This window comes from Pelodiscus sinensis, chromosome 6 (assembly GCF_052426305.1).
Source record: "Pelodiscus sinensis isolate ZL-2025 chromosome 6, ASM5242630v1, whole genome shotgun sequence".
Lineage (NCBI taxonomy): Eukaryota > Metazoa > Chordata > Testudines > Trionychidae > Pelodiscus > Pelodiscus sinensis.
Window position 1 is genome coordinate 127,683,051 of NC_143057.1, and position 14,012 is coordinate 127,697,062.

Below are 14,012 nucleotides of genomic sequence, written 5' to 3' on the forward strand. Positions count from 1 at the left end.
CAGACTATGATCTCAGTGGTTGCTCCTGGCCTCAGAATCTACGGCTGAGTCTAGACTACATCCCTTTTCTTGAAGGGAAAAAGGGACGTAAATTAGACACGTTGAAATTGCAAATGAAGCCAGGATTTAAATTTCCTGCACTTCATTTGAATAATGGCGGCCACATTTTTTTTTTTTTTTTGAAATGGGGCTTTTTGAAAGAAAAACGGCTGCTTAGATGGGGATCACTCGAAAATAAAACCCTTTTCAAAAGATCCTGTATAGGATTTATTTTCAAATAATCCGCATCTAAACAGCCATTTTTCTTTCAAAGCCCTGTTTCGGAAAAAACCGCGGCTGCTGTTATGCAAATGAAGTGAGGGAAATTTAAATCCCAGCTTCATTTGCAATTTGGAAGTGTCTAATTTACGTCCTTTTCCCTTCAAGTCTAGACACGGCCTATTTGCCTTCCAAATGGCACAGGGTTAAAATGACAAGGCTGCACAATCCTAGTCATATCTTGCCTTTTAGCTGAGAGAGAACCATATGGCTGCCACCAGTTTTAATGGAGAATGGCTTGAAGGCGGTCCAAACTTCAGGCTCTGGGCGAGGTGTTGGCAGCTGCTGCTCTGTGCCGTTGCATTCCATAGTGCAACACTGTGACTCTGCCTCAGCATCCTCTGCTCATCTGTGGAGCTGAAACAAGCGCCAGGTTGCCAGGGCAGCCTATCCTGGTGCTTGTTATACTAGGGCACATTATTAAACTTCACACCCTTCGATTTGTTCAGCCATCGATTTCCGGTGTGCTCTCTGCAACCTCTGCCTGATACTACATGGACGGCAGCACCTCCAACTGCACAGCTGGACATGTTACTGGCACGATGCTTCTGTACCAAGATGTCAGAGGAAGCATTGGGCTTGTGTGTGGGGAAGTGGTGTCTGTACTTCCCCCCGCTGAGTATCATCTTTCACAGTTTACTTGGGTTAGATCAACAATCGGTTTAGTCTTGGGCAATGTACACGAGCCTTTTGTAATCAATAGAATTTTAATTTAAATACAGTACTTTTAAGCACAACACAAAAGCCGGCCGTACACCCTGACATCCACTCACTGCACTCACATTCAAAAGCAAATTCACTTTAGCTCTTCATGTACGTGATTTTATGTGGGCAGGTGCTTCGTAGAACAAAACGTGTTTGAAAAGTCTCTGTGCGCTCTCTATTCAGCAATCCTCTAACAGACTTCCCGGCTGTCAACAGCCAGTGCAGGGATGCCAAGTGGAACACCTGAGTTAAAGTAACATCCAAGTGACAGAACACAATGACTGGAGGAGACAAATATTGTTAGTGCATCTGACCGCAACGGGAGTAGTTAATATTACTGTTTCCTCTCTATTCTCAGAACCCAATTCTCTGACCAAGTGGGTGTGTAATACACTGCTGTGCTTAATGTCAATCAACGCAAGTGTTGCCAAGGTTGGTGCCTTAGTTTCTGCTCCTGTTTATGAGAGTCTCTTACACAATACCAGGAGAAAAAATATTTTAAAGCAAAAAATTGTCACCTCCGGTGAAGGCCACATGAAATACCCAAAAGGACTTAACTTCAAATTTAGGCAGTTTTGACAAGGAAATAATCGGCTGCCCTTTAACTTAAAATTCACAGGGATAATCGTGCACTGCTCAGTGAACTCCGTGAAATGAGTCTGCAAAGCTGAAATGTACCAGTTCTAGCTATGAGCACTGAGCACATTCCAGACTTACACTGGTGGTTCAGCTCCGGTGTAAACCCCCTGCATCACTCTGGCTCTCACCACCTGGGCAGATGGCTGGTTCGCTCATCCAGTGTCACTGATACAGCCTAGAGCATGGTAAGATCAATGGGTTCTTCAGGCCAAGCCCTGAGAAACGGGCATGTGAAATAACCCGGGACGCGCCCAACCATTCTGCCTCTGAACTTTCGGCCTTTTGCTTTGCCGAACCTTTAAAATTTCTCCCTGCATATGGAGGTAGTGTCACTCACCTGTGCTCCTGCCTGCCTTTGGGCCCCCTCCGGCTTCTCACAGACACTGAGTCCTGCCACTTGTTTCTATTCTTCGCCTTGGCAGGCGCTCACTTCCCGCTCTGCATATAACCATCTGCCCAGAGCAACCCTTCCATTTCCAGTGACTTCTGCACACCCTCCCCTCCCCACTCCTAACCTGCACTGTGCCTAGCTGTCTTCTGTAATTATGCCAGGAGAAGGCTAAGCAGGACTATTGCAAAATGCCAGGTGGCTGCCTGCTGTATCTTGGCCCCACTCCTGAGTTCTGAAACTGGTCTTGACGCACAAGGGACGGAGTGGGAGGGCAGGGGCTTTCCAGCAATTGTGTTTTAACCGAAAATTCCCAAAGAAACTCTGTATCACATCTCCTCTTACCACCCAGTAATTAGAACCATCCACCTCTCCTCGGGACCAGTGTGACGTAATCCACATTCCCCCACGGTTTTCTTCTTGGCTGTTGACTATCAAACATATCTGCCTTGGCACATGCCCAAGGTATCATGCTTGAAGGATATAAAACAGGTACTTTCTCTCTCCACGGCCGAATGCCTCATTTCCCTGAAATGTGAAAGCTGCATTCTAAGAGGCAACAGCAAGCTGGCTGGTTTCCTGGAGCTGCTGGTTTCCAGTGTGATTTGATGCTGGCTTGTAATCTGAACACAGGAAAACCCTCAGCTATCATTCAGTTCTTGGGGAAAAAACAGCTCTCTGCTGCCAGCGACAAGCCAGCTGGATGGAAGAGGGAGTCCTGACAGCGAGGGAAGTCAGAGGACTTAGAAAGATCACTTGTGAAATTAAGGTTGCTTCGCATATTTCTCGCCTTAGAATTCTGTTCCTGAGCATTTGTTTGAAGTTGTTACATGTGCACTGGGATGTTATCTTTGCAAAGCCCCAATCCCGTGGCTAATACGCTGGAAGGTTACCGTACCAATGCCTGCCACAAATCCAGGCTCTTCAGTGCAGGTTGCAGCCTGGAAATTCTGAATCTCAAAGGACACGCTTATTTCACCTCTGATATTTATGACTGACTGCAATATTTCGATCAAGCCCCTTTAGCTCTATCAACGTTCCTTATAAACTCAGATCCCTCTGTGCTGGGCATATTCAGAGTTTAGAATACGATCAGTTTCTGGAGCACATGATCTAAACTGTACATTCTACAAGGTCACCTATGGCTTAAGCTGGTATACTCCTGTGCAGCGCACATGTGGGACAGGAGAGACCTGGCCGTAGCAGCTGTACAGGGATCCAGTTGATGGCTCTGATCTATGTGGCTCAGGAAATGGTGAGGCTAACAAGTACCTAAACCCAACCACCACAAGCTGGAGAGATTTTGCAGCTGGCTCAGAGGGGAAATCAGTTCTGTAGCTGCATCTGAATGGGAGAACTGTGCTACTGCATACATTGTAGCAGTGGGGAGACTCACACACATCCCACCTCCCACTGGGCTAAGACCCTCTCAGTAGCTGGCACCAATGTCAAATCAATACAGCACGTGATGTCAAATTTGAGTGGAAGTTTTTTTTGCAGATGAGCCCTTCGCATAAGTCACGTATTGTCCATCTCTTAGCGCCTCCTGACAACAGATTTGCACTGTTAGAAGAAGACCCAGAATGGCTGTAGCTACTTCCTTGGTTCTTCTGAAAATATAAACCAGTGTGGCTCTAAGGAGATTTTCATTCAACATCTGCCCGGTTATTTTACTGCAGCAAACAGCTGTTCCCCTGCGTTTCCTCCCTCCCTCCTTAAAACACTTCTCGTGCAGCTTTGGAACATCTCTTTTCAGAGCCTTTGATGGTTTCAATCTGTTTTCCTTGCTGCGTCACTTTGCCAGCAGCACACAAGTGCCTTTAATGAGAGGAACTAGTCTGAACAGCACAGACACCTGCTGCTGCAGTGTACATTTGAAGCCGACAGAATTACTGCTTCAAAGCACCTGTTTCCTATTGTAAAGGATGCCACCTAAGACAACAGAGCCTCCGGCTTCCAAGCAGATCGCTACAGATTTCTCCTTTACTTACATTTATCTAAAATATGCTAATCCTACACGCCAAACCTTACCCTAACTACCTCCCTTGCTGCAGGGCTATCTAAGGTGGAGAAATAGTGAGCACTTGCTTCTGTGACTAGTCACTGTTCATCCCAGAGGACTAATGAGCTGTCGTTCTTTGCAGCGCAGACTCTGTGCCAGGACAGGTTAAATAGAGCTGAAGTTGGGCTCGCATGCTTTGGATACACTTGGATTTTAGTACCAGGATTTCGTCCAGTTTGATCACGTAGCTTGCAAAGTCCTAGGGTGGAAAACAAGATGGACAAGATGAATGCTGGCTGGCGGAGGGGGAACACATAGCATGCACAGAGTGAGTCGCAAGGAAAAGAGCTGCTCCTCGGAGGCAGTAAACACCATGGTTTGCATTCTGCTCCCAGGTTCCCCAATACATTCAATAGTCGCTTGTTAAAGGCTTGACCTTGAAAACCAGCACAGCTCTTTTTGCAAGTCTCAGGGCCGCAGCTACTGATGTTTAATGGCTTCTTCACTGTCGGCCACGCTACTGCTCCCCTTGTACTTTTTTCTTTCAGCCTAGTTATTCCTGGCCAAGAGGGCTAGAAGACTGATCGGGCTGGTAACAGTCCCAATTACTGTATTTACTGGGTGCCAAATACAGTAGTAGGAAAAGTACAATTAGAGTGGGCTCTGTTCTTGCCATTCTCCAGTTCAACAATCCCACCCTCATGTCTCCAATCTACAGGAAAGAGGCAATGCCAGGCCATTCCTATCCCTGCGCCCCACGCCTGACCAGGTGGGGATCGGCACTGCGACAGCTTCCGCTGCCCATTCAATCTTAGGCCCCCTCGGTTGGGCTTGGTCATGTGATTTTGGGGGGCAGGGGAGGTGGTGGGGTGGGCTGCTGCCAGGAGTTCCTCTATACTGTGAGCTGAACGGAATCCACTGGGGCATGTTAGGAACTTGTGGGCTTGGTAAGGAAGCTCGGACTCAATCCCAACTGACACTTGGTGGTCCTGTGGGTAAGACAGTGGGTGGGGGATAGGCCCATGCCTTTTAAAAACACAAGCCCAAGCATCCAGGAAAGCTTGTGCCCTGACGCCACGCCAGGCAGACACGGGCCTTGTGATCACACCACCAGTGCGGGTCTCGGCAAATCTGGGGTGCGCTAGCTGAGAGGTTGACCTGTGCAAGCAGACATCATGCGTCTGCAGGGTGGGGACTGTCTGTGCTATTCACTGTCATCTGAGCCACGCTGCAGGGGGACGTAGCGTTTTGAATGCTGCGATATCCCTGCAGACTGGTGAGAGAGAGGAAAAAGATGTTCACAGTCAATGTGTCATTCTCAGTCTCTAGCCAAGTATCAGGCAGAGTGGAGATCAGCCAAGGCACAACAAGCCTTGGAACTGAGCAGTCTCCTAGCAATCGGACTCGGGAACAGATCAAGTTAGGCTCCAAAAGGGGGAGAAGGCTGTGGACAGGAATAGATGGTAGGATGCCACTAGTTCAGAATAATGCTCTTTAGGGTTCTTACTGACGTTCAACGGGCACTGAGGTCGTCATTGCAAACACTTACTGCTGCTGACATCTGATTGATCAGGGTCTCTTCCTTGAAACACAGGGATGCCATTTCATCCAGCTGCTCTCGATGGGCCTGAATCACAACCTGCCTAATTAACAAAAAGAGCAGCGGTTACATAGCCCTCCATTCCGCCTGCCCCGGTTACTGGTGAGCTCTGACACTTCTAAGGGGAGGGCCTCAGCTGGGAGAGCCCTGCCACGGAACATACTCGACAGGGTCTTCATGTTGCATACACGGATGTTGCTCTGTTGACTCCAATGGCCTATTGCTAATTTACAGCCTCTGTCTGTGGCGAGCCCGGGCCTGCTTCTTCGCAGCTGCTTCCCCTGCCTCTCCCCCACCCGGCACTGATGCTTCTAACAGAGGCAGCAGCATCGGGGAGGGAGGTGGCACCAGCTCTTGCCTACCCCTCCCGTTGCCTCTGTAGGAGGCAGCAAGGAGGGGAGAGGCAGGTCCTTGGAGCTGGCATGTGCAGAGAATCGGCTCCTGCCTGCCCCCCCACCCTCTGTGTTGCTTCCTCTCTATTAGCAAGGGAGTGGGGGAGGGGGAAAAGGCGGATCTGGTGCTTGTGGAGAGCCGGCTTAAAGCCAGCTGCCGATGGCTCCCGCTAGCTGTGATTCCGGCCAATGGGAGCAGCAGGGAGGCTCCTGCACTGCCATTGCCCCGGCCAGGGAGAGGGGCATCGGCAGCACACAGAGCTGCTCCCTTCTCCCACAAGCTAGATCCGGGCCGTGAGGCTCCCTCCCCCTCCTGCACTGGGAAGCTGGCACTGGTGTGCTAACCGTGCGGTGGGGAAGCGGAGCTGGAGCACCAGTGCCCGCTGTGGGGGAGGAGGGTGAGCCCACAGCCCACCGACAAGTCGCAGATCACACTGAGATCCACTGCTCTGAATGCGTCTTTTTGTCAGTAAGCACTGCTGCTGTCTGAAATGGTGCATCACATCCAGTGCATCTGGGTCCATAGCTGTTAGCTCAGTGTTTCTCACCTTTTTTTATACAGTACCCCTTTAAAAAATATATAAGTACCCCCAGTACCTACAGTTTTCAGATGCCCACAATTTCTCTCTACCATTGCAACACATTTGTTTAAACAACTTAATCGTAGCCAGGTGGGCGATGAAATTTTTGGGTGTAAAAAGTACAAAAATAATAAAGCGCTGTAAAACTTAAAACAAAAATTCAATTTTCTCCAAATTTCAGTTGTGTTGACTTACTCCCCAGACGTCTCTCGAATACTCTTAGTACTCGTACCACTGGTTGAGAAACACTGTGTTAGCTAATGGGAGGGCAATGGTTAGCTTGATTTTATGCATCTGATTTCACTATGTGGTTAGCTGGGCTGGCTGTTTCCTATTTGTTACCTGTGGGATGTAGTAGTTATTTAACAACTTCTCTATATATTTGATTCCAAAAAAGTGTGTGTGTGTTTATATAGTACATATAGCACCATCTAAAACCAGTAAAACATAGGTACAATGTGTTTGTTCCCTGTCTCTAATCTACATGGCGTAAGATAGAGTAGTAGATACAAACTTACTGTGCCTTTCCCAGGTCTTCTCTGTGCTGGTTCGATGTTTCTGACAGATTGATCTGAGCACTAATGATGGATGGATTTGGGCAAGAGGTCTGATTTGCTAATGATCTGATCTCGTTGGTAACGGATCTTGAAGCGTGTTCTGCAGCATCAGAATGGTCTTGTGTAAAAATACTTTGCATCAGTTTATTCTTCAGCTGCCCTATTTCCTCGCCACTGAATGACAACTTGAAGGTACCTTCTGCATGGTTAAAGCCCTGGGTCTTGAATTCTGATCTGGACTGCAGCGGGCTGCTTTCTCTAGAGGGGGAGGAGGTTATACTCTCCCCTCTTCCTGCATTCAGAATAGATGGCGCACATGAAAAATAAACCTTTTCAAGCAAATCTGCATGTGCAGTCTGAGACATGGGCACAGCATTGGGTCCTTTACTCGTGCTAGGTTTTTCTGGGTCATTCAACAGGCTGTCAGTGGTATTCTCAGCATCCGCATCGTAATGCCTGCTGTTATCTAAGGATTCTCTGCACTTGACGTTACGAAGAAACAATCCATCTTTCTCTCCACCGGCGCTTCTGGCAGATGCTGATGCTTCTGTCAAGTGTTCATCTCCGACCAATAAACCTTTCATAGAATTTTGTGCATTCCAGGGAGATGAACTTCCAAGGTTACACGAAGGCTTTGCACCCCGACAGGCTTGGGAGAGCCGCTTGTTCTCAGTTTGTGGGGTGTGCTGCAGAGAGGACTTTGTTTCACATGGGTAGATTTGTTCACCCAGCTCAGGCATACTGCCCATTGGTGAGGCTTTATTTTTAAGAAACTGTCTGGCCTCTCCCTCTAATCTTTTGTTGGGACTACAGCTGTTCCTTTCCAACATCGGTTTCACTCGGAGAGCCTTTTCCCGCTCAGAAAGGATGTTCTCTGGATCTGTTGCCTCCTCATTGTCAAGGAGAGACATGGTCAGAGGGGCCATCTGTTCAGAAGCGAATTCGGAGGAAATATTAGAAGCTCCACCAGGGCTAGATCCATTTTTTAGTTTCTTTCCTTCTAGGTTTCCTGACTCTGGTGTTAATCCATCTTTGATGGATTCTTCCCTTTGTGCATGTGGAAGGCTGATCTTGTTGTATTTTGTAGTCCCTGAATCCAATATGCAGGGAACATGTGTACTGTGTGTCCTCTTATCTGAGAACGAGGAGCTTTCACCAGGAGAAATTAGATGTCTGTTTTCAGATTTGTATCGTTTAGCATCAGCTGGTAAATCTATGCTGTTTTTCCAGTTATGAACAACATCTTCCTGCAAGCAACAAGGTTTTTCTGCAGTATTATTGTTTACAAAAGTATCAATAGTGAATTCATCTTCTGTGCTCCAGTCAGGTTGGGTCTTACTGCTCTCTCCATCTAGAACGGACTCCCCCAGTTCTGGAAATGCAGAGTCCCTCCCATAGTCCCAGCTGTCATTCAGTCCATGCTCTTGTGTACGTGTTGCATGTTCAAAAAATAAACCCTGTCTCTCTTGGCCCCTCTCCTCCTCACTTCCTTCTTCCCGCTGATGAAGGAAAAATGAAAGTTGGTTACTCTCATTGGTGTTTCTTTTAACCTTCCTTTGGTTGGATATAGGGGAGAAAGAGTCTTCACTGAAATCACTGTCGTCCAGTTCTTCCAGCAGCATTCCCTCTTTGCATTGAGAGTCCGTGGGAGGGAGGCTTTGCTCTTGCTTAACTCTAATTTCTTGGGGTTTGTATTGGGCTAAAAACTTCTCAAGTGGCTGATAGTTCAACTTCTGCTGTAGAATAGGTGGCTGTTGAAACTGCTGGTGATAAAGGCGCAAATGTTGTTCCCTTTCTTTCTGATGTGGCGGGAGATTTGCCCAGGTTTCAATGCACTGTTTAGTAAAAACATTTGCACAGCGCTGACTGCCATCTGATGGGTGATTTCCATCTCCAAAGGAAAAGCCGTCTCTGGAAATGAGCTGCTTTTGGACAGGTTGCACCGTCTGTACCTTCAGGCATCTGACAGCCTGTTTGTTTGGAATACAATGGTCTCCTTGGCCACTTTCTTTTGTTTCTGAGACTGCAGAAGTTGTGGCAACAAAATCTCTTGTGGTATGATGCTTTTCAGATGGTACTGTCAGCTCATCAGTCTTTTTCTTCATGGGATGCCCTGTCTTTAGCATTCCTTTAATCGGACTGCTGTGGCTGAGCCATGGTGAGCTCAGATTTCCTTTGTGGGTATGACCCTTGGCTCCTTTTGGTGTAGAGGAAAATGGGACATTGGTTGGATGGAACACTGAAGGGGATGCCTTTATTCTCAAAGAACTTAAAGGATGATGGAGCCCTAGTTTTACTTTTTTTGGAGAGCTCTTATCTCCTGCCTGCACGGAAGGAGAGTTTTGGATGCGTTTTGGAGATACATTTCCAGCTATCCGACGTCTGTTTGTGACAGGGGTACAACATTTAATCCCTTTCTTCAGTTCTTTTACCCTGAAAATAAGGACTGTGCATTAGAAAATTAAATGCTTTCTAATGATTTACAACCTCATGAAAGTAAATTAATATATTGGTACATTAAGTTATTGACTTCCATGTCACAATTTGGCTTTGAATTGCTGGCTAATTCATGGAGGAATCGCATCATCTGCTACTGAAATGCAGTTACATCTATGGAGATTTGTAACAGCAGTTTGAATGGGGAATGACAGCAATACACAACAGTTAGGAAGTGAAGAATACCACTGACACAATTTCCTTCCGTTTTAATTGATCTGCTTCTTCTCTCCTCCAAATCCTTCCTCAAGACCCACCTCTATCTTGATGTCTATTGGAAATTAATCAACTAACAAGGCATTTAGTGGTATCTGACATTAAGAACATTTTTGATTCTCTTATCTTTCCCCTCCACCCTCTTCTGTGTTGCTTACATTCAGAGTCCTTGCCCTGTAGAGTTCAAAATCCATCTTCCTCTGCATAGGGACAGCATCTAACACATTCTGGGAAGTACCATAATACAAATAATACTGGAGTTTGTCAAGGATGTTGGGTTGTCAACCTTACCATTATGAGGAGTACCCTGAGATTTTAATTACTACAAGCTGTTAGGACACAAATTATCTGAAAGAAGAATTTAAAAGATCCAGAGAATCAGATGCCCCAATATAATAGCAGAGCAGATGAAGGGTATATAAGTGCATTGTACATTGAATATTTGTGTTCTTAGTCCTTAGAGCTCACCACTTCTGATGCAATCCCAATATTGTTCATACCAAACCAATTATCCATTACTCTTTTGACACTTGATCTGGAAAATTTAAGTCCCTTACCTGTCAGCGTATCGTAACGTGTTCAGAGTGTGTTCCGTAGCTATGTGGCTAGGTGACACATTAGCGATCATACACGTCTTAGAATTTCCAATGAAAGAATCTTTTAGTACCTTGGAGGAGGAGGAGAAATGTAGCTTAAGATTCTTAGCAATTAATGTATTTCTTTTAAACAATCTAGTTGAATAGCTTAGAACCAAGTGCCCCTCGCTTCTCCAGCCTGAACAACTTGTCTCCATTTTAAATCTTACATGACAAATCACGATAAATTCAAATGTTGAATCTGTCCTTTAAACAAGCCCATTTTCTTACTGGGTACCCCAAAAGTGCATGAGTGTTTACAAAAATAAAGCACGTTACAACTGGAGTATCACAATATGGACAAAAGCTTGAATGATAGTTACCACAAAGAAGTCACTAGACTATCTCTTTAAGTGGTTGTCCGCCATATGAACATCTCAGAAGGAGTAGATCTACATGAGTGTCCATATAGAACTTCATGCAGAAATAAAATAACTTTAACCTGGAGTTTAGGAAACTCTCCCCCACACTGTTCCCCAAAAAGTAAATGCCTATAGCTTTTGTTGTCAGCTGCAGTAATGCTGCTTCCTCTATGATCAGAATGAATGCTTGGGAAGCTATGGACGTGTCCAATCTGTAAGGGGTTAACAATACACAGTTGCAGAGTCATGGCTTATTTCATTTCAGCTCTGTTCAGTGCCGTGTCAACCACTGGCTTGGTTTTTTGTTTTACCTGAGTTAATTTGCTTTGCCTGAAAGGAGTATGAGCATGTTCCTGATCCAGAGCTCGAATACATTCTTTTAGCTACAAACGAGAGAGAGAAAGTGTATCAGTCACACAATAAAAGGAGAGTTTGAACTTGCACCCAAAACAAACCTATGAGCATTCCCCATTTCCCCATCTGGCAATAGCACCTATCATCCTGCTATCCTTAGAACAGACAGCAGAATGCTTTTCCTTATGCTAAGGAGTGTTGCCAGTTTCTGGAGAGCCACAGTTAAACATATGCACAGTAACACTTGCAGTCTCAAAGTCTGAGTGATTATTTTGCCATCTCATAAGAAGATAGTCACCCTTGGACAGCTTCATAATTGACACACATAAAACATTAGGGCTACATTTTCAACACAGGATGAACTGGAGCTATAAAATTCCCATTAAAATTAAAGCGACAGGAGCAGATAAATGCAAGTGTGCCTTCCTGCAAAATATACCCACCATCTATTTTCGCATTAATAATCAACAGCAAGAACAGCACGTAATCTTGGAGAAACATCTGCCTCTTGATTTATTAGTTGCCTATTAAAAGACTGACATTTTCAAATGTCTGTGTCTTTTTACCATGCACCAGCACAATCTGAAGAGTGTCACAATCCGTACCGGAGTGATACTTTCTCCAATGGAGGAAATGGACTATGTGCCCATTGAGGCAAGCCATTACGAGCGCAAGGAGTGAGAGGAGAAAATATCTTTAGATTACAATACAATGGTAGTAATTCTAGCTTGAAACAGGCATTGCATTCTTAATGAGACACTATCCATTTCAAAACACTTTTTTTTCTGAATGTATTTTAATTAGTGTTAGAAATTACACCTAAGAGGACTCTAACTGAAAGAGATTATATATTTGTTTTAGGGTTTTATAATGCTGACCATGACTATTATCTGAGCATTTCCACATGAAATCAACGTCAAAGTCTCTAGTGAATGTCATAGATTTTAAAGCCAAAAGAGAACTTTACAATCGCCTAGCCTAAGTTGCTATCAGTATAGGCCAGAGTTTCTGCATGGAGCCCACAAACTTCTGTGTAAGCTATAATGTATCTTTTGACAAGATACATAGCCTTGATTTAAAGAGTTCACGGGATGGAGAATCTATCCCGGCCCTGAGTACGTTGTTAGTGGTAAATTACTCTTAAAGATCTATAGTATTTCTCCCTTTTTTGAGGAAAAAACTCTTCTTCAGGGTAGGGTTCAATGGGAGACCCCTGTGATCACATTTTGAAGGGAAGATTCAAGAAAAAAAAAATCACTTTTCAAGTTATGCTCTAATTGTGTTGTAGTGAACGAAGTACTTAATCAGTTTCACTCTGTCTTGTATAGTCACAAATTTCCTCTAATTTGTGTGGGTTATTCACACAGCAGGAGAAAGAGAAAAATCTGACTCTAAAACCACAGAAGTAGAGAGGTGGGCTTTACTTCTTTTAACAGACTTCTTTTTGAAACTCACTAATATCAAGTTGATTATCTCTTTAAACACTTGTTTCAATGAGCTTATAAATGTCTTCATAATATTTCCTTTCAGCATGAGAAGTCTCATGCTTTTTCCTTAGCTAAAAGGGACATTTTCTAGAAAGAATGATGATAATTCATTCAGATTTTTTGGAATTACCATAGAACCTCAGTTACAAATGCTTCAGAGGCTGTTTGTAACACTGAATAAAACATTATGGTTGATCTTTCAAAAGTTTACAACTGAACACTGACATAATACAGCTTTGAAAAGTTAATATACACAAGAAAACCGTTACTTTCCCTTTTTTAGTAGTTTTATACAGTACTGTACTAGCTTCCACCCCCTCATCTCTCCACTTTTTGTCTCTGTTGCTGCTGGATTATGTACTTCCAATTCCAAATGAGGTGTGTTGCTAACTGATCAGTTTATAAGTCTGAGGTTCTACTGTATGAGATCAGAGGCAGTCAGGGGAATGGTTTTCATCCTCTCACTTTTCAAGGGCATAATTTTGCATTCAAATGTCAAAATAAATGTGTTGTACACAAATATTACAATAGGGTCCACCACATAAAAATCACGTATCAGTGTGAAATGTAAAATATTTACCTGCATATATGATTCAAGTGGATGGAAATAAGGTTGTTTTAGGACTCCTGGATCTAAATTGTATGATTTATTTGTCCTTTAACATTTTTGTGGTATATTAGTGCACAATGGTTCCACCCACTTGTTCTTAGGTATTAGATGGTGTTTATATGCACACAATTAAGAGTTGAGAACATCACCATAATAATAAATGATAAATACGCTTCAATTTTAAGTAGTGGATCTTAGTGTTTTTACAAACCTGTATTAAGTCTCACAGAAAAAGAGAATATTAATCTGCTATAGAAAATATGACACGGACTTCTTATACAGTATCTGATTTTTCAGTGCTATATTTATCTGGCTGTAAGAATATGTTTTAAAAGTTATTTTTCCTCACGAAGTCTTTTTTTTCTGATCTGACTCACGACTAGAGAGCAATTTAATTGTCAACATTTAATATCGTGTTCTTTTCCACTGGGATCCATCCATAGGTTACTTGTTTTCTGTCAGTCTAAGAACCAGGCTAAAGAACAATAATTACTAAAACCTTCCCTACAAATGTGAGTAACCTACAGCTAAAAGGCTTTGGTTTATTTCTGCTCCTTCCATTTTTGTTTGTTTGTCTGAGTCTCTGGCATCAGCTGCCCTCTCGCTGCCAGCCAGGTCAATGAAAGAGATCCTAGAAAAAACAAAAGATGCTTTTACTTTAGATTTTTTA

General features: G+C 44.2%; 1 protein-coding gene across 3 annotated transcripts in view; it reads right to left on the bottom strand.

The window, feature by feature from the left end:
* Nucleotides 1-395: 395 nt before the first annotated feature.
* KIF24 (kinesin family member 24) overlaps nucleotides 396-14,012 on the bottom strand; it is a 45,606-nt gene continuing 31,989 nt past the window's right edge. For 2 of the 3 annotated variants that reach the window (XM_089779472.1, XM_006122984.5), the window contains exons 8-13: nucleotides 13,868-13,973; nucleotides 11,203-11,274; nucleotides 10,452-10,561; nucleotides 7,144-9,615; nucleotides 5,602-5,695; nucleotides 396-4,311 (exon numbers count right to left, since the gene is read on the bottom strand). In XM_089779472.1, the coding sequence (XP_089635598.1) occupies nucleotides 4,171-4,311; nucleotides 5,602-5,695; nucleotides 7,144-9,615; nucleotides 10,452-10,561; nucleotides 11,203-11,274; nucleotides 13,868-13,973 (2,995 nt within the window). In that variant the 3' untranslated portion in view covers nucleotides 396-4,170. The remainder of the gene's footprint in view (nucleotides 4,312-5,601; nucleotides 5,696-7,143; nucleotides 9,616-10,451; nucleotides 10,562-11,202; nucleotides 11,275-13,867; nucleotides 13,974-14,012) is intronic. The other variant, XM_075932788.2, reaches the window with a different exon arrangement.